The sequence below is a fragment of the Melanerpes formicivorus genome, unplaced genomic scaffold (assembly GCF_026170545.1).
Source record: "Melanerpes formicivorus ecotype bairdi unplaced genomic scaffold, bMelFor1.0.p_v2 SCAF_113, whole genome shotgun sequence".
Classification (NCBI taxonomy): Eukaryota; Metazoa; Chordata; class Aves; order Piciformes; family Picidae; genus Melanerpes; species Melanerpes formicivorus.
Window position 1 is genome coordinate 1455816 of NW_027142465.1, and position 19281 is coordinate 1475096.

The window sequence follows — 19281 nt, forward strand, 5'->3', positions numbered from 1 at the left end:
TCCAGGGAGAGCTTCTGGTGGCCTTGCAGTGCTTCAAGGGCCCAGCAGAGAGCTGGGGACAGAGCTTTGAGCAGGGCCTGATGGGACAGGCCAAGGGGGGAGGGTTGGAAAGGGCAAGAGGGAGCTTGAGAGTGGAGAGAAGGAGAAATGTTTGGCAGTGAGGGTGGGGAGAGCCTGGCCCAGGCTGCCCAGAGAGCTGGGAGCTGCCCCATGCCTGGCAGCAGTGCAGGGGAGGTTGTGTGGGGCTGTGAGCAGCCTGCCCTGGCTGGGGCTGTCCCTGGGGGCTGCAGGGGGCTGCACTGGCTGAGCTTGGAAGGTCTCTTCCAGCTCAACCTGTTCTGTCATCCAGTGGCTCTGTGGAGCTGTGCTCTTCCCTGTGGGCTCTCAGTGGCCATGGCTGCTGTCCCCCTGCCTGCCCTGCTCAGGTAGTGCTGGACACCCTCCTGTGCTCCCCTGCCTGTCCTTCAGGAGCAGTCCCACCTGCTGCTGGTGTCCAGAAGAGTCTGCTCTCCCCCAGCCCCATGAACACAAGCAGGGAGCACGGCCCTGAGCTGCTGCTGCTGCCCCAGGCTGTGGGCATGGCTCAGTGCCCCACAGGCACCCTGGGGTTCACTGTGGCAGGAGCTGGGGGCCAGCAGCACTCCAAGCCCTCCAGGACACAGCACAGGATGTGTTGGGCACCTCGAGGAGCAGGAGGCTGATCCAGGAGCAGGAAGGGCTTTGCCTGTGGGATCAGTGCCTGCAGGGCAAGTACTGCCCAGAGGATTTGCCATCTGCTGGTGATGATTCGGGAGCAGGAGCCCAAGTGCCTTGGCCCCAGGCCCTGCAGAGCAGGCAGCCCTCAGCCCATGTGGTGCTGCTTCTCCTCCTGCCTTGCTGCCCACGCCATCAGTGCCCTCTTTGCTTCCAGCTCTTTATTCAGCAAAGCAAAGGGAAGATGCAGCCCCTCTGGCACATCACTGGGGGGCACAGGAGACCTGAGCCTCCAAGCCCAGCTGAGTTTGGGTCAGGAGCCTGCAGCAAAGAAGCTTTCTTGCAAGCAAAGCAGTTTGCTGCTTCCACCTCCCTTAGCCCCCTTGGAGATTTCTTTGGTTTCCAGCCTGGCGGAGTGGGGCCAGGGCCAGGGCTGCACCCAGAGCCCCCTCTCCATGGCCACCCACCAGGCTTCCACTCCTCTCCCAAGGCCTGTGGTCAGCCCAGGCTCAGCTCACCTGCCCTGCTGTCCTCTCCAAGGGGCTGCAGGGGCACCAGGACTCCATGGGGGGCTCAGAGTCTTCTTCTCAACCCTGCTGCTCAGGCTGCTGCTGGGTCAGGTGAAGGGGGCCAAGGGATGGGAAGAGGCTGCCAGCTCTGGAGGTGGTGGGTGGCTGCTGGCTGTGGCAGGGATGGGGCTGGAGGCACAGCCAGGCAGCTGCAGTTTGCCTTCACTTTGATGCTGGAGGCTTAAAAACAGGAATACAGCAGGGGTAGAATCAGGGAAGGGATTGGAAGGGACCTTTAAAGCTCAGCCAGTGCAGCCCCCTGCAGCCCCCAGGGACAGCCCCAGCCACAGCAGGCTGCTCACAGCCCCACACAACCTCCCCTGCACTGCTGCCAGGCATGGGGCAGCTCCCAGCTCTCTGGGCAGCCTGGGCCAGGCTCTCCCCACCCTCACTGCCAAACATTTCTCCTTCTCTCCACTCTCAAGCTCCCTCTTGCCCTTTCCAACCATCCCTCCTTGTCCTATCCCATCAGGCCCTGCTCAAAGCTCTGTCCCCAGCTCTCTGCTGGCCACCAGAAGCTCTCTCTGAAGCCTCCTCTTCTACAGGCTGCCCAAGGCCAGCTCTCTCAGCCTGGCCACCAGCTCTGCTCACCTGCACCAGCAGCAGTCTCTCTGCACCAGCAGCAGTCTCCCACCACCAGCAGCAGTCTCCCAGCACCAGCAGCAGTCTCCCACCACCACCAGCAGCAGTCTCCCACCACCGCCACAGCTCTGCTCACCTGCACCAGCAGCACTTTGGAGTCGGTGTCCTGCTGCCCCTGGCTGAGCACTGTGGGCACCTGGGTGCCACAGAGGTTGCCAGAGTTCAGGGTCCTGGCCACAGCCATGGCAGTCATGTTCCCTGCAGAGGCAGATGGGGAGGTCACTGTGCCACTGCCTCAGGGGCTGGCTCCAGCTCAGAGCCATCCTGGGGAGCTGGGGAAGGAAGAGGAGGAGGGTGGGGGGTGGGGGTGTGATGGGACCAGAAGTGGAGGGAAGAGGCTGGAGAATGGAATGGAATGGAATGGAATGGAATGGAATGGAATGGAATGGAATGGAATGGAATGGAATGGAATGGAATGGAATAGAATAGAATAGAATAGAATAGAATAGAATAGAATAGAGCAGGTTGGAAGAGACCTTTGAGGTCATCCAGTCCAACCTCTCCCCCAGCACCATCTGATCAGCTAAACCATGGCACCAAGGGCCTCATCCAGGCTCTTCCTAAACACCTCCAGGGATGGGACAGCACCAAGCATAAGTTGCTTCATTACCTTTCCAGGGATGGAGGTGAGGCTGAAGGGGAAAGTGGAAGAGGAGAGAGGTGGCTGGGAGAGGGAGGAAGGGTTTGGAGGGAAGAGGCTGGAGAGTGGAGAAGGGAAAAGGGAAACTGGAGAGAGGTGGTTGGGAGAGGGAGGAAGGGATGACGAAAGCAGTGAGAAAGGGGAGGTTTGTGAGGGGTGTCACTGCTGGCCTCCCCTGCCCCCTCCCCAGCCCTCTGCTGTCCCCTCTGTACCCTGGCTGGTGGCTCTCAGTCTCCAGTGGAAGGTCCTCGGTTCCTCGGGGCAGACGCAGTCTCTGTAGACCCTGCTCATTCCTGCCAGTATCTCCAGCCCCACAGGTGTCACCAGCCTCACCTGGACCTGCCAGGCCACGGCCACAGCTCCATCAGCCCCCACCAGCCCCCAGCCCCAGGGCCCCCTCCCCGGCCCCACTCACCCGCAGGCACTGCTGCAGGTAGTTGGCGACGGTGGCCACGGGGGTGAAGGCTTCGTGGGGGGCCACGGAGGAGGGCAGTGCCAGCTCCACGGAGAGGGGCTTGAAGGTGGTCAGGGTGGTGGCAGGGGCCAGCCCCAAGCCCAGGGGAGTCGTGCAGAGCATCCCAGCCTCCCAGCTGGTGGTAGCGTTGGGCACTGTCACCATCACCTCTGCCGAGCCGCTCTCCCTGCAGGGCAGGGGAGGATGGGGCAGAGCTTGCAGGCTGGGCTTGATTTGGCACAGCCAAGGCCCTTCCTCCAGGTCCTGGGCACCTGTCCCCGCCAGCAGCTCAGTGGCTGCGATGGGCCAGGAGAGCTGAAGGCCACCTGATGGCCAGCACAGACTCGGGGATGGGCTGAGGCACCCTCGCTGCCCCTGCCCCTCATGGCAGCTCCTGGATCTCATGGCAGTCCCTGCCTCTCATGGCAGCCCCTGCCCCTCATAGCAGCCCCTGCCCCTCATGGCAGCCTCTGCCCCTCATAGCAGCTCCTGGATCTCAAGGCAGCCCCTGCCTCTCATGGCAGCTCCTGCCCCTCATGGCAGCCCCTGCCCCTCATGGCAGCCCCTGCCCCTCATGGCAGCTCCTGCCCCTCATGGCAGCCCCTGCCTCTCATGGCAGATCCTGCCCCTCATGGCAGCCTCTGCCCCTCATGGCAGCTCCTGCCTCTCATGGCAGCTCCTGCCCCTCATGGCAGCCCCTGCCCCTCATAGCAGCCCCTGCCCCTCATGGCAGCCTCTGCCCCTCATAGCAGCTCCTGGATCTCAAGGCAGCCCCTGCCTCTCATGGCAGCTCCTGCCCCTCATGGCAGCCCCTGCCCCTCATGGCAGCCCCTGCCCCTCATGGCAGCTCCTGCCCCTCATGGCAGCCCCTGCCTCTCATGGCAGATCCTGCCCCTCATGGCAGCCCCTGCCCCTCATAGCAGCCCCTGCCCCTGCCTCTCATGGCAGCCCCTGCCCCTCATGGCAGCCCCTGCCCCTCATGGCAGCCCCTGCCCCTCATGGCAGCCCCTGCCTCTCATGGCAGCCCCTGCCCCTCATGGCAGCCCCTGCCTCCAGAACAGATCCTGAATCCCTCTCAGGGATCCTGAATCCCTCCTGGGTATGCTGCTGAGTTCCCAGGGAAGGAGCTGGACATGTCTCAGTGTGACTCCTGGACACCGAGCTGGAGCTGTGGGTGCTGCACCCAGGGGTGAGGCTGATGAGGTCAGGGCAGCCCCTTGGCTCCAGCTCTGCTGGAGCTCCCAACTCACCCCACGGGGAGCAGCTCCCACAGCCACGTCCTCAGCAGGTCCCTCTGCAGCCCAGTGTCCTGCAGCACCCCTGCCTGCTCAATGGCCTCCAGGGGTGCTCCTGCAAGCAGTGTGCTGTCAGAAAGGAAGGAAGGGAAGAGGCAGGATGTCCCTTCTGCAGCCAGCACCCAGGCAGCTCCAGCCCCTCCCCTCTTGCCTGTGGCGAAGAGAAGGCTTTGAAACTTCTGGTACTGGACTCTGGAGGAGCAGCCCAGGAGGGTGTTGGTGATCACTTTCAAACTTGCTTCCTGAAACGTGGCCCAGAACAGAAGCATGGAACACAGCCACCCCAGGAGGGCTGCAGGCTTGGGCAGAGTGCCTGGAAGCTACCTGCTGGAAGAGGACCTGAGGGCACTCGGCCAAGGGTGGCTGAAGATGAGGCAGGGTCACCAGAAGGTGGTCACCAGCAGCCTGGCTTGGATCAGCAGTGGTGTGGGCAGCAGGAGCAGGGCAATGATTGTCCCCCTGCACTGGGCCACACTTTGAACCCTGGGTTCAGTTTTGGGGACCTCACTCCAAGAAGGACATTGAGAGGTTGCAGCAGGGCCAGGGAAGGGCAACAGAGCTCTGGGAAGGGTCTGGAGAACAGGGCTGGGGAGGAGCAGCTGAGGGAGCTGGGGGTGTTGAGCCTGGAGGAGGCTGAGGGAGATCTCATTGCTCTCTGCAGCTCCCTGAGAGGAGGCTGGAGCCAGGTGGGGTCTGGGCTCTGCTCCCAACTATAACAGAATCATAGAACCAATAAGGTTGGAAGAGACCTTTGAGATCACCAAGTCTAACCTCTCACCCAGCACCATCTGATCAACTCAACCATGGCACTAAGCGCCTCATCCAGGCTCTTCCTAAACACCTCCAGGGATGGGGACTGCACCACCTCCCTAGGCAGCACATCCCCAGGGCCAATCTCTCTTGCTGGGAAGAACTTTCTCCTCATCTCCAGCCTAAACCTCCCCTGGCACAGCTTGAGACTGTGTCCTCTTGTTCTCCTGCTGATTGCCTGGGAGAAGAGCCCAACCCCCACCTGGCTCCAACCTCCCTGCAGGCAGTTAGAATTAGAATTATTAGAATAAACCAAACCAGGTTGGAAGAGACCTTCAAGATCATCGTGTCCAACCCATCAACCAATCCAACCCACCCAGACAGCTAACCCATGGCACCAAGCACCCCAGCAAGTCTCCTTCTGAACACCTCCAATGACGGCGACTCCACCACCTCCCCGGGCAGCCCATTCCATAGCGCAATCACTCTCTCTGTATAGAACTTCAGTTGCAGAGAGCAAGAAGGTCTCCCCTGAGCCTCCTCTTCTCCAGGCTAAGCCACCCCAGCTCCCTCAGCCTCTCCTCCCAGGGCTGTGCTCCAGACCCCTCCCCAGCTTTCTTGCCCTTCTCTGGACACCTTCCAGCAGCTCAACCTCTTTCCTAACCTGAGGAGCCCAGAACTGGACACAGGACTTCAGGTGTGGCCTCAGCAGTGCTGAGCACAGGGCACAAGGACTTCCCTGCTCCTGCTGGCCACACTCTTCCTGCTGCAAGCCAGGATGCCCTTGGCCTTCTGGGCCCCTGGGCACACTGCTGGCTCCTGTTCAGCTGCTGTCCCCCAGCACCCCCAGGTCTCTCTCTGCCTGGCTGCTCTCAGCCACGCTGCCCCCAGCCTGCAGCACTGACAGGACAAGAGGAGATGGTCTCAGGTTGCAGCAGGGGAGGGTTAGGTTGGATATGGGGAATAATTTCCTTGCTGCAGGGGTGGTCAGGGACTGGCCCAGGCTGCCCAGGGGGGTGGTGGAGTCCCCATGCCTGGAGGTGCTCAGGGAGCCTGTGGCCATAGCCCCTGGGGCCATGCCCTGGGGGCAGGATGGGGCTGGGCTGCTGGTCCAGCCTGAAGGAGTCTGTGATTCTGAGAGCATTGCTCATGAGCACAGACAGGGGGCTGGCTGGGGAAGGGGGCAGGTGCCCCCAGCACCCTGGGAGGGAGAGGAGTGTGAGGGAGGGCTGGGGGGCTCCTACCTTCAGGAGGGTGGAGGGGCCTGGGGTGTCTGCAGCCCTGCGCTGCAGGCTGCGGAAGCAGCGCTTCCAGCTGTGGTTGCCTGGCACCTCGAAGCAGTTGAGGGAGGGCAAGGCTGTGATCACCTCTCTGAACCCCAGCAATGCACACGTGGGTAAGTCAAACTCTTCCACTGCCAAGGGGTAGTTGCCTTCATAGAACCTGGGGATGCTGTCATAGACCTACAGCAAAGCCACACACAGAACACTGCCGGCCCAGCTCCAGCCTCTGTGGCCCCTGACATTGCTCCTGGAGCTTCTGCACCTCCCAGGGCATGGTAGTGATGCTGCCCTGCTGCCAGCCTCTCCCCTGGGCCTCATCACTGCCCCATCTCTCTTCTCTCCAAGAGCAGGGGATGCTTCCCACCCCCCACCCCCTCTTCTGGGGGTTTCCACCCCAGGAGGCACCCCGGAGCGCCTCAGCTGGAGCCTGAGGGGCAGCTCCAGGGAGAAGCAGCCTCTCAGCCCTGGAGCACAGGAGAGGAGATGGGTGGGGAGACACTAGAACAGGGTGCCCAGGGAGGCTGTGCATGCTGCTGGGAGGCATCACCAGGCAGTGGTGCAGCATCTCCCCAGCAAAGCTCCGAGGGCCATGGGTGGTGGCAGTGGCTCACTGCAGGCTCCTGGACACCCAGCAACTCCCCAGGCTCCCTGCTGCCCTCCTCTAGAATAGGTGGCAGTGGAAAGAAAATGCTGGCCCCATGCCCCTGCCCAGCCCAGGGCCAGCTCAGCTCTGAGGTTACTTCATCCTCACCACATCAGGGCTGAGCCTGGGCTTGGAAGCTGAGGGCTGAGCACGTTGGTCCCTGGCGTAGGTAGCACAGAGTGATCCTGGGGCAGCCTGCACCTTCAGCCGGAGCTGGGAGCCCCCCAGGGCCCTCTGCTCCGAGAAGGAGAGGTTCACCTGGGGAGGGAGGAAGCCTTTGCATTAGGAGAGTGGGAGCTGGTCCCAGGCAGCACCTCTGTGCCACAGCCTGGCCCCAGGCACCAGCAGAGGATGGAGAGTGAGGGGCGTGAGCAGAGCCAGGAGGTGGTTTGCAGCAGCAGCAGGAATGGGAGGGGAAGGAGAGCCCTCCCTGAAAGGAGAGTCTGGGGGTGAGGGAAAGCTCTGCTGAGGAGTGAGGCTCAGTGCCTGCAGCTCCCCACCAAGGCCAGCAGCAGCTCCCCTGGCTCTGGCAACCCCTGCTCACCTTGGTGGGGAAGCACTTGGCCACGCTGAACTTGGTGCTGTCAGCCACCAGCTCCCCATCAGGCAGCACCATGTAGCCCAGCACCCTGAACCTGGGTGCCAGCTGGAGGCTGATGGGCAGCTCCAGGGAGAAGAAGCCTTTCAGCCCTGGACCACAGGAAAGGAGAGGAGGTGGATGGGGAGACTCTGGCACAGGCTGCCCAAGGAGGCTGTGGCTGCCTCCTCCCTGGAGGTGTTCAGGGCCAGGCTGGATGAGGCCTTGAGCCAGCTGGGCTGGTGGGAGGGGTCCCTGCCCGTGGCAGGGGGCTGGAACTGGATGATCTTGAAGGTTCCTTCCAGCCCAAACCATTTCCTGGTGCTGTGAGCCTATGAGGAGCAGGGATGGAGAGCAGAGCCCTGCACAGCCCCTCCATGCCTTGAGACTTACCAGGCTCTGCATGCAGCTCTTTCCTGAGGACAGTGACTATGGCCCCCTTGGCCAGGACCTGCAGAGGAGGAGATGGAACAACCAAACTGATGCTGAGCAGGGAATGAGCACAAGCAGCCGAGGGGGTACCACGGAGGAGGCTCAGAGAGAGACCATTAGAGCCACATCCTGCAGGAGGGATGGAAATGGTGCCTCAAGACCTGCCAGCTCCAGCTCTCAGGGCTGGCTGGGAATGGTTTCTGCTGAAGCCCACCCCTGGGCAGCCTCCCCTGCAGCCTCCCATCCCTCCCCAGGTGAAGACTCACCAGGAAGACCACATCCAGGCTGTGCTGCTCCATCCCCGTGGCCTTCTCCCCCAAGAAGTAATCCACCTTCAGCTGCAGAGTCTGGCCACAGGGCAGCTCCTTTGCCACCCTGTGGATGGCCAGGAAGGCTTTTCCCCCCCAGGAGCTGGGGTACAGGCGGTAAACAACACTTTGGTAGTGGGAGCTGCCCAGGATTTCAGGCTCTGCAGCTGGAGGTCCATCCTTGAAGGCTCCCTGAGGGCAACAGCAAAGAGCAGAAGCAGGGAGGGGGGCAGAGCCACCCTGCAGCTGTGGCATCCCTGCAGGAAGGTTGCCAAGGAGCAGAGCCCAGCTGTGCTCAGCACCCAAAGCAGAGAGCTGAGCAGCAGCACAAGGGACCCTCGAAGGGGGTGGCAAGAGCAGGAGGCAAGGGCTGAGCAGCAGGTGTGAGCAGGGGGTAGGAACTGAAAGCCCAACCCATGAGGATCTGATCTTGTGCCCCAGGTGGTGAAGGCAGAAAGGGGTCCTGAAAATGGGTCCTGAAACTGGGCAGTGGAGTGGGAGAGCAGGAAGGCAGAGAGGAGGAACTTGTAGAGAGCAGCACGACTGAGAGTTGCGCAGCAGGAGCAGGAAGGGTCTGCAGGTGGGCAAGCAAGGCTTGAAGAGGGCTAAGGAACAGGTGGAGCTTTCAGCAGGGGGGTGCTGAGGGGGCAAAAGGACCAGCTGGGGTCAAGAGGAGGCTGGAAGGTGCCCCATAAGAAGAGCTCTGCCTCCTGAGGGCTCACTCACGTGCAGGGTGATCTTGTCACTCCAGCCAGAGGTGTCCAGCTCCACAGAGGCTCTCCCCAGCTCATCTGTCAGCAGGGTTTGTATCCCCACCAACCCTGTCATGTTGTTGATCACAAGGAGGAGCTCCTTCTCCCTCAGCACAGAGCCCTTGGGGCCCTTCAGCAGCACCTGCACCAGGAAAGAAAGGGAAATGGCCTGGGCTGGGCTGGGCTGCAGGTGTGGGGCAGAGGGCAAGGCTGGGCAGGGCAGGGGCTCAGAGAGAGCAGGGTTGGGGGCAGCAGGGCGCAGGCCCCCCCCTGTTACCGTGGCTTTGTAGGGAGCCCCAGGATTGTAGAAGAAATCAGGGCTCTGGAGGCTGATTGTGGTTGTTTCCTGCATGACCAGACAGGTTTGGGTCACTGTCTGCCACAGCCCTGGGGACAGGAGAGAGGAGTGAGGAGAGAGGAGAGAGGGGAAAGGAGAGAGGAGAGAGATGAGAGAAGACAGGAGAGATAAGACAGGGGAGAGGAGAGAGGAGAGAGGAGAGAGTGGAGAGGAGAGAGGTGAGAGGAGAATGGGGAGAGGAGAGAGGAGAGAAGAGAGAGGAGTGAGGGGAGAGGAGAGAGGAGAGAAGAGAGAGGTGAGGGGGAGAGGAGAGAAGAGAGAGGAGAGAGGGGAGAGGAGAGAGGAGAGAGGGGAGAGGGGAGATGAGAGAGAGGAGAGAGGAGAGGAGAGAGGGGAAAGGGGAGAGGGGAGAGGAGAGAGAAGAGAGGAGAGAGGGGAAAGGGGAGAGGGGAGAGGGGAGCGGAGAGAGGAGAGAGGAGAGAGGAGAGAGGAGAGAGGAGAGAGGAGAAGAGAGGAGAGAGAAGAGGAGAGGGGGAGGGGGAGAGGAGAGAGGAGAGAGAAGAGAGGAGAGAGGGGAAAGGGGAGAGGGGAGAGGGGAGAGGGGAGAGGAGAGAGGAGAGAGGAGAGAGGAGAGAGGAGAGAGGAGAGGAGAGAGGAGAGAGAAGAGAGGAGAGGGGAAGGGGAGAGGAGAGAGGGGAGAGGGGAGAGGAGAGAGGAGAGAGAGGAGAGAGAAGAGAGGAGATAGGAGAGAGGGGAGAGGGTAGAGGGGAGAGGAGAGAGGAGAGAGGAGAGAGGAGAGAGAAGAGAGGAGAGAGGGGAGAGGGGAGAGGGGAGAGGAGAGAGGGGAGAGGAGAGAAGAGAGAGGGGAGGGGGAGAGGAGAGAAGAGAGAGGAGAGAGGGGAGAGGAGAGAGGAGAGAAGAGAGAGGAGAGAGGAGAGAGGGGAGAGGGGAGATGAGAGAGAGGAGAGGAGAGAGGAGAGAGGAGAGAGGAGAGAGGGGAGAGGGGAGATGAGAGAGAGGAGAGGAGAGAGGAGAGAGAAGAGAGGAGAGAGGGGAGAGGGGAGAGGGGAGAGGAGAGAGGAGAGGAGAGAGGAGAGAGAAGAGGAGAGAGGGGGAGGGGGAGAGGAGAGAGAGGGGAGAGGGGAGAGGAGAGAGGGGAGAGGGGAGAGGAGAGAGAGGAGAGAGAAGAGAGGAGAGAGGGGAGAGGGGACAGGAGAGAGAGGAGAGAGGAGAGAGGAGAGAGGAGAGAGGGGAGAGGGGACAGGAGAGAGAGGAGAGAGGAGAGAGGAGAGAGGGGAGAGGGGAGAGGAGAGAGGGGAGAGGAGAGAGGGGAGAGGGGAGAGGAGAGAGGGGAGAGGAGGGAGGAGAGAGGGGAGAGGAGAGAGGGGAGAGGAGAGAGGGGAGAGGAGAGAGGGGAGAGGGGAGAGGGGAGAGGAGAGAGGGGAGAGGAGAGAGGGGAGAGGGGAGAGGGGAGAGGAGAGAGGGGAGAGGGGAGAGGGGAGAGGAGAGAGGCTCTCAGCAACTATCCCGGTGATGCCCTCCAGGAAAGATGGGTCAGAGACTCTCAAAAGCACAGTGATTGACCCAGCCAGGGGAGAGCAGGGCAGAGGGATCCTCATGAAGGTCAGCAAGGGCGTGTGCTGGACCCTGCCCCTGGGGAGGAACAACCTCCTGCACCAGGACAGGTGAGGGGAGCCCTGCTGGGAAGTAGCTCCAAGGAGGAGGAGCTGGGAGAGCTCGGGGGCAAGCTCCCCATGAGCCAGCAAGGTGCCCTGGTGGGCAAGAAGGGCTATGGGCTCCTGGGGTGCATTAAAGAGAGTGTGGCCAGCAGGTCGAGGGAGGTTCTCGTCCCTCTCTGCTCTGCCCTAGGGAGGCCACATCTGGAGTCCTGGGTCCAGCTCTGGGCTCCCCAGTTCCAGGGAGACAGAGAACTGCTGGAGAGAGTCCAACAGAGGCTACAAAGCTGCTGAGGGGCCTGGAGCAGCTCTGGGAGGAGCAAAGGCTGAGAGCCCTGGGGCTGAGAGCCTGCAGAAGAGCAGCCCCAGAGGGCAGCTGAGCAATGCTCAGCAAGAGCTAAAGGCTGGGGGGCAAGAGGCTGGGGCCAGGCTCTGCTCAGTGGTGTCCAGGGACATCCCAAGGGCCAAGGGGCACAAACTGGCACCCAGGAGGTTCCATCTGAGCAGGAGGAGAAAGTTATTTTGTGTGAGGGTGCTGGAGGCCTGGAGCAGGCTGCCCAGGGAGGTTGTGGAGTCTCCTGGTGTGGAGAGCTTCCAACCTCCCCTGGGCATTGTGCTGCTGGGCAAGCTGCTGTGGGTGCCCTGCTGGGCTGGACTGGGTGAGCTCCAGAGGTCCCTCCCAGCCACTATCGATCTGTGCTTCTGTGCTCATGGATGGGGAGGGGAGAGACCCCAGGGAGACCTGAGGGGGGCAGTAGTGCCATGCCCTCCAGGTGCCACCACTCCAGGACACCGCAGGCTGGCCCTTGGCAGGGCGATGCTCACCGGTGCCCTCCTGCTGCAGCCAGGCGAAGGCGTAGAGCCGAGGCATGGCGTAGGGGTTGCTCAGGTTGAAGGCAGCCGCCGGCACCTCGCTGGAGAAGCAGCCCTTCGTCCCTGTCTGAAGCGAGCGCCAGCGTCGGCAGCGGCCCCTGGCTGGGCCCCTGAGGGCCATCTGCCCTCACCCTCACCCCCCCGGCCGCCGCTGCCCCCTCCCTCCTGTCCTGCAGCCCTTGGATCCCGCAGGCTTGCTCCCCCCACGCTGGGCCGGTGCCACTCCGTGCCACGCACACCTGGCTGCCCCCTTCCTGCCCATCCTGGCCCTACAACCACCCAAAGGTCCCTGCTCGGCTCCCCTGCTCTCCTGGGGGGTTGGTCTCTGGGTTTGCAGGAGAGCAGGATGGGTGCTGATGCCCAGCTGAGGCAGCCAGCCATCGGCAGCCCAGCGTGGGGAGACCCCTCCGGGACCAGCAGCCCTGTGCCTCCCGGCTCTGGCGATGCCCTCACCTGGCCCCTCAAGACGGCGCAGTGCCGGGTGGGTCCGTCCGGGGGGTAAGATGTACTGGCACAGCCTGGCATCAGCGCTGCCCCGGAAAGCCTTCCCGGAGGGGTTCCTGGCCGGGGGAGCAGGAGCTGGCTGGGTGGCTGCTGGGGGCAGCAGCACCCGGGGCGGGCTCGCTGCTGGGGCTGCCCTGCCACTCACCACCCACAGACGCGCAGTGGGATCGTCTCGTCCTCCGGCATCACGGCGTGGGGCAGCTGGAGCAGCGCTGCAAACTGGGGGAGACCTGGGGGGGAGGGAGGGAAGGAGAGAGGGAGGGACCCCAGTGGGGACCGGGGCTGTGCCCATAGCTTCCTTCAGCGGCTCCCGGCCGTGGCCAGAGACGGCAGGCGGAGCCCAGCCTCCCGTGTCCCCACGCACCCTGCTCCTTCACGCTGAAGCTGTGGCTGTTTCTCCCTGTCCAGATGGTGTAGGTGCCCGGGACGGAGTCAGGGGGCAGCAGGAAGGACAGCTCCGCCATGCCCTGCCGCAGCCTCACCCCCCTCCACTCCATCACTTGCTCGAAGTCGGGGCCCTGCGCACGGGGACAGCCGGCGTCAGCCCTCGCCCGTGGGGCTGGACGTGGGCTGACAACTTCGAGGGCTCAAATCCTGCGTGGGACCCTCCATAAGGAGCAGAGGCTTTGCCCTGCCACCGTGCTCAGAGCAACCCCGAGGGCATCAGCCCTGCCAAGGGAAGACTGCCCCTGGGGGGCTGCCTGAGCCGAGCCCCAGCCTGGCCGCGGCAGCTGGAGGGGGCAGGGGGCTGCTCCAGCCCGGACCGGGGGCTCAGGGCCTTCTCCAGCCTGGGTCAGAGTCTCTGTGGCCATAGGCACTGCCGTCTCCATCCATGCCCAGAGGACTTCCCCATCCTGCAGGCAGGCACCCAGCTGACCTGAGTGGGCTGGAAATGAGGGTGAGGGTCCCAAAGCCTTGCTCCTGATAACTTCTCTCAGCAGCCACGGGGGTGAGGTGGGGAGTCCCTTTCCCTGCTCCTTGAGCCCAGCTCCACAGACGTGTGGGGCCCTTGGCTGCTCCCCAGGGAGCTGACAGGTGGGCACCCGGGGACAACTCACCTGCAAGGTCACCAGCTGGAGCTGCAAAGAGAGAGAGAGAGAGAGGAAACCTTCAGCATGCCCAAAGCACCTGGGGCTGAGCTGGGCTTTGAGTCTGGGGGCTCTGGGTTGGCCCCTGCAGAGCTGTGCCAGTGCCAAAGGCAAGGGCTGGTACCAGGGCACTCAGGCTGTGCCACATCTCTTTGGTGTTTGGGGAATTCCCTCCCCACACACATCTCCTCCATGCTTGTGCTGGCACAAGGCTGTGGCACTGTGCTGGCACTGAAGCCTGTGGCACGGTGCTGGCACTGAAGGCTCTGTCTGTGTGGTGGCACTGACGGCTGTGTCTGTGCTGGCACTGAAGGCTGTGGCATTGTGCTGGCACAAGGCTGAGGCACTGTGCTGGCACTGAAGGCTGTGTCTGTGTTGGCACTGAAGGCTGTGGCACTGTGCTGGCACTGAAGGCTGTGTCTGTGCTGGCACTGAAGGCTGTGGCACTGTGCTGGCACTGAAGGCTGTGGCACTGTGCTGGCACAAGGCTGAGGCACTGTGCTGGCACTGAAGGCTGTGTCTGTGTGCTGGCACTGGAAGCTGTCTGTGCTGGCACTGAAGGCTGTGTCTGTGCTGGCACTGAAATCTGTGTCTGTGCTGGCACTGAAGGCTGTGTCTGTGCTGGCACTGAAGGTGTGGCACTGTGCTGGCACTGAAGGCTGTGCCACTGCTGCCCAGGCTGCTGATCCTGGGCCCGTGGGGGCCCTGTTGTCTCCATGCCCACCCTGCACCCCGACCCTTCCTCACCTCCCTGTCTCTGGGCATCAGGTTGTGGTCCAGGCAGACGATTCTCAGCTTCACTGCAGAAGGCAAAGGCAGGGGCAGGAGTGACTGCTGCAGCCCAGGGCCCACCCCTGGGCATCCCACCCCTGGGCACCCCACCCCTGGGCACCTCACCCCTGGGCACCTCAACCCGGGCACCTAACCCCTGGGCACCTCCCCCCCAGGCACCTCCCCCAGTGGCGGCTGCCCCTCACCAGCCGCCCCAGGCTCGTAGGAGTCCTTATCCGTCTGGAACAAGACTCTCAGCTCCAAGGCTTCCAGCAGCACCAGCCGCTTCTCAGAGACCTGCAGGGAAGCTCCCTGGATGGAGAGCTGCAGCTCTGCCACCTCGTAGAAGTCTTCCTGCTCCGCAGAAACCTGTCCCCAGGCAAACAGCAGAGCTGGGGCCAGAGCCTGGGGGGGGCGCCCCTGAGACAGCACCCCCAGAGCCCGGCCCCACCACCCCGTGGCGCCAGGGAGGCACCAGGAGGGCACCAGGCGGGCATCAGGAGGGCAGCAGGAAGGCACCAGGAAGGCACAAGGAAGGCGCCAGGAGGGCATCAGGAGGGCAGCAGGAAGGCACCAGGAAGGTGCCAGGAAGGCACCAGAAAGGCGCCAGGAGGGCATCAGGAGGGCAGCAGGAGGGCAGCAGGAAGGCACCAGTAGGGCACCAGGAGGGCACCAGGAAGGTACCAGGAGGGCATCAGCAGGTGTGAGAGACTAATAAGTTTGTCTCTCTTGATGTGAGTCAACAAAGATAAACTGATAGCAGAGCCACTGGAAAGAAGGTGGAAAGAATCCTGTCTACCAATCCTGGATGCAAATCAGCTTGTGATTGCATCGTGATAACACGGGACTACAACACTGGACCCAAGGACCCAGCCATCATGCCTTTAGGGCAAGATAATCTCCAGCCATCAAGTACCCTGGGCAGGGCGACACAATGGGCTTTACCACCTGTTTCCTGAGGTGTAAGGAATGTGGGGGGCCTTGTCTGGATGGAGATGGGGGAGACGGAGATTCCCCCCCTCCACCCAAAACCTTGCCAAACACACAGCAATACACAGAACCTAAGGATTATTTCCTGCCCCTGGAATTCCTGAGGGACAATATTTGAATACATACCTAAGGACTAAAAACTGTATAAAAGACTGGAGCAACTACTGGTTTGGAGAGAGAAACAGAGGAGAAAAACGGGGAGAGAAACGGAGATGAAGGAAAACACAGGAGACGGAGCATGCCGCTGAGAAGGGAAAGCCAGGACAATGCTGCTCCGGAGAAAAGAAGCTGCCCGGAGGACCACAGCTCTTCTCCAGCCAAAGCCTCAGCAGCCTTTCTCTACAGACCCAGGCTGCCCAGAGGAGCCTCAGCACCGTTCCTCTACAAACCCAACATCTCCTGCAGCACCTTTCCTCCACAGACTTTAACTGTCGTGGGGGGGATGAGGGGTGTGGTAATATAATTCCTTTCCTCTTCTCTCTCTCTTCTCTCTCTCCCTCTCTCTTTTCTCCCTCTCCCCTTCTTATGTCCACTTTCTTATGTCCACTTTATTTACATAATAAACAGCCTAGCTGTTGATACTTTGGCCTCGTTTGTGCCTCTGATTTCACAACACGGGAACATTTAAAAGAACTGTGTCTCTGGACCGAGACATTTAATGTCTCCGGACCTTGACAGGAGGGCAGCAGGAAGGCACCAGGAAGGCAACTGGAGGGCAGCAGGAAGGCAGCAAGAGGGCACCAGGAAGGCACAGGGAAGGCACCAGGAGGGTACCAGGAGGGCAACAGGAGGGCAGCAGGAAGGCACCAGGAGGGCAGCAGGAAGGCACCAGGAGGGCACCAGGATGGCAGCAGGAAGGCACCAGGAGGGCAGCAGGAAGGCACCAGGAGGGCACTAGGAGGGCAGCAGGAAGGCACCAGGAAGGCACCAGGAGGGCACCAGGAGGGCACCAGGAGGGCAACAGGAAGGCACCAGGAGAGCACCAGGAGGGCACCAGGAGAGCACCAGGGCACTGCTGTGTGTGGGAAGCTGATGCAGATAAAGCCCACAAGGTCTCTACGTTCCTCCTGTCCCTCTGCTCTTCACCTCCCTCCCTCCCTCTCCACCCTGGATGGACTTCCTGTGCCCTGCCAGCTGCCCCAGGCTGGCTCTGGCAGGGGCAGGAGCAGGGGCAGGGGCAGGGGCAGGGACAGGGGCAGGGGCAGGGGCGGGGGGGGGGCTGCCACTCACGTGGGTGAAGCGAGGCCAAGCCAGCTGCAGGACTCCACTGCCCTGCTCCTCCAGCACCACATCAGGCACCTCATGGCTGCTCTCCAGGTGCAGGGTGACCCTCACAGGCGCCTCCAGCTCCACGAGGTGGATGTGCACTTGGCCCGTGTGTGTGTAGTGGAAGGTAGAGGGGAAGATCACCAGGTAGTGCCTGGGGAGGGGGCACCCCGTGAGGGGAGGCTAGCAGAGACCCCACCCCCCCCCCCCCCCCCCCCAAGCCTCGGGGATCCTTTCCACTCCAGGCTGCCCTGGTGTGGGGCACCTGGGTGTTGTCCTAGTGCTGGGTGGTCTCTGCAGGGCTCCACCTTGCTCCCCGGGAGGCCAGGGCAGAGCTCCCTCCACCTAAACACCTTGGGAGCAGCCAAGGTCCATCTGAGGAGGGAGGAAAGGCTCTGCTGCCCCCCTGGCCCCGCTGGGAGGATGCACCTGCACCAAACCAGCCCAAAGACACCAACCCCAGGTGCAAAGTCCACTGTGGAGACCACCCAGCACCCCCAGCACTGCCACCCCGAGCAGCAACGGGCTGACAGCGAGGACTGCCACAGCAGTGGGACCAGACCGTGCCAGCAGTGGGACCAGACCGTGCCGGCAGGCAGGGCCAGGCAGACACAGAAGGCTTACTGCTTTGCAGATGCTCCAGCTGTCAGGGAGGAGATGAAAAGCAGAAGACAAGGCAGGGTGGCTGCAGAGCCCATGCTTGGGGGACCAGGTGGAAGCAAGGGGGTCCCAGAGCCCCTGTGCTGGGGGCTGCTGCTGCTGCTGCTGCTGCTTCTCCTCAAGCTGTCAGCTCCCTGCAGGCAGCCAGCAAAAGGCTGTGGCTGGCACCCAGCCACGCAGCTGGGACAATGTTTAACCACCAGACCCAAGCCTGGCTGGGTTCAAGGCTCTGGCAGTCACAGAATCCCAGAACTGTCAGGGTTGGAAGAGGCCTCAAAGACCACCCAGCTCCCACCCCCCTGCCATGGGCTGGGACACCTATCACCAGCCCAGCTTGTCCCCAGCCTCAGCCAGCCTGCCCTTCAGCACTCCCAGGCATCAGGCAGCCACAACCTTCCTGGGCACCCTGCTCCAGTGTCTCACCAGCCTCTCACTGAGGAAGCCAACACCCATCTCACCCAGGGCCCCCCTGCACTTCCAGAGCCCCAGCCGAGTGCTGAGGCTGCCAGGGGCTGAGCCCTGCTGGCACCTCGCTGCCTGGTGGCCTGCTGGATGCCAGTGCCACCTGCCCTGCTTCCCACTGCTCAGCCCCACAGCCCTGCCCCAGGCTCCAGGGCTCCATTCCCATGGCAGCCCTGCAGCTCTGCTGCCCCTTCCTCCGTCTCGCAGACATGATTAAGCATGTCGTACATGAAGAGCATTTGGCCCCAATTCAGGTGGCTGTTTGCACTGCAGTAGCTGACGTGATGGCATGTTTTAGCTGTGGCCAGGCAGGCCACGTGGTGGCAAACTGCCCTCGGTTGGGGGATTCGCCAACATCAATTCCCCTGCGCCAGAATCAACCCAGAGGACCGTGTTGGGCCTGTGGAAAGAAAGGACATTTTGCTAAGGACTGTAGATCTAAAAACCAGGGAAACGGGGTGGGGAGAGGGCACTTGGGCCACATATGGCCCTCTCCCACTTGGGACATGAGGCGGCCCAACTATGTCAACCTCAGATGGGGCGAAGCGTTCTCGAACTCCCTGCCCCTTCGAGAAGCGACCAACTTTGTGGCCCAACCGATGATCCAACTGAATCTGCCTCTATCTCAAGAACAGCAAGGACCATCCCTTGGGGGCGAGACCTTAGGGTGGCCCTGGCAGTAAAGTGTGACAACCCGCCAGTGGTGTGGGGGGTCTGTTCTCTCTATAGTGCCCCCCATGGCACCACCATTAATGTCCCCTTCTTGATTGACACTGGAGCAGATGTTACGGTTATTCCTGAGACAAATTGGCCTCCACGCTGGAAATTGGAAGATGCCCCCATGGTGAGTAGAGTTGGGGGACTGAGTCGAGCTCAGAGGAGCGTTCAGTTGGTAGCAATTACAATTCACAGTGAAACGGGACCGGAGAAAACCATCACCCTTTTTCCATATGTTATGTCAGGAGTCCCACCCCTGTTGGGAAGGGACGTGCTAGCTTTATTAAAAGCCAGGGTGACAAATTTATTCTAAGGGCCACTGCTGCACACCCACTTCTACCGATTAAATTGACGTGGAAATCTTCCAACCCAGTATGGGTCGAGCAGTGGCCCTTATCAAGGCCTCGAATGGATGCTCTTCTTGAGCTGGTTGATCGCGAGCTGCAGCGAGGGCACATAGAGCCTTCTACTAGCCCGTGGAATACCCCAGTTTTTGTAATACCCAAACGAACTGGTGAAGGGTTTTGTCTCCTTCATGATCTGAGTGAGGTAAATAAGAGAAGTCAACCAATGGGTCCTGTTCAAATGCTGTTGCCTATGAATTCTGTGATACCAGAAGGACAGCCTTGTGCTGTCCTCGATATTAAGGACTGTTTCTTTTCGATATCCCTGCATGAGGAGGACAAGGAGCGGTTTGCTTTTTCTGTTGTGTTTCCAAACAGTCAACGCCCTAATCTACGCTTCCAGTGGAAAGTGCTGCCCCAAGGAATGATCAACTCACCTACTATCTGCCAGATTACAGTGGATCGGGCATTGGTACCAGTTCGGCGTAGTGATCCAACTGCGACTATCATTCAATATATGGATGATATTTTGACCGCTGTGCCGTCAGGAAGTCAGGTGGACCAGTTGGTGTCAACAATTTCAGAGACTTTAAA

General features: G+C 61.5%; 1 protein-coding gene across 2 annotated transcripts; it reads right to left on the reverse strand.

Annotated features, from left to right (window-relative positions):
• Positions 1-899: 899 nt before the first annotated feature.
• On the reverse strand, positions 900-17239 carry LOC137455953 (alpha-2-macroglobulin-like protein 1). Of its 2 annotated transcripts, XM_068167139.1 has the most exons (22): positions 17129-17239; positions 16469-16658; positions 14455-14617; positions 14225-14277; positions 13448-13468; positions 12754-12907; positions 12535-12619; positions 12339-12445; positions 11838-11948; positions 9316-9425; positions 9013-9180; positions 8245-8478; positions 7940-7997; positions 7514-7659; positions 7078-7227; positions 6288-6506; positions 4445-4535; positions 4249-4348; positions 2960-3185; positions 2757-2883; positions 1981-2102; positions 900-1442 (listed from the first exon to the last, which is right to left on the reverse strand). In XM_068167139.1, exons 1-22 carry the CDS (start codon positions 17200-17202, stop codon positions 1425-1427), a joined length of 2727 nt encoding a protein of 908 aa, XP_068023240.1. In that variant the 5' UTR covers positions 17203-17239; the 3' UTR covers positions 900-1424. The 2 variants fall into 2 exon arrangements, with proteins under 2 accessions (XP_068023240.1, XP_068023241.1); XM_068167140.1 differs by lacking the exons at positions 900-1442; positions 2757-2883 and having other exon boundaries at positions 2011-2102.
• Positions 17240-19281: the final 2042 nt, after the last annotated feature.

Bases quoted from the DNA above. Each gene is read 5' to 3' on its own strand.
- LOC137455953 (XM_068167139.1), bottom strand. From the start codon at position 17,202: ATGGGCTCTGCAGCCACCCTGCCTTGTCTTCTGCTTTTCATCTCCTCC. The intron at 7,998-8,244 runs GTGAGTCTTCAC...CCTCCTCTGCAG, and splicing joins GCCTGGATGTGGTCTTCCTG to GTCCTGGCCAAGGGGGCCAT. The intron at 4,349-4,444 runs GCAAGAGGGGAG...CACTGCTTGCAG, and splicing joins AAGCCTTCTCTTCGCCACAG to GAGCACCCCTGGAGGCCATT.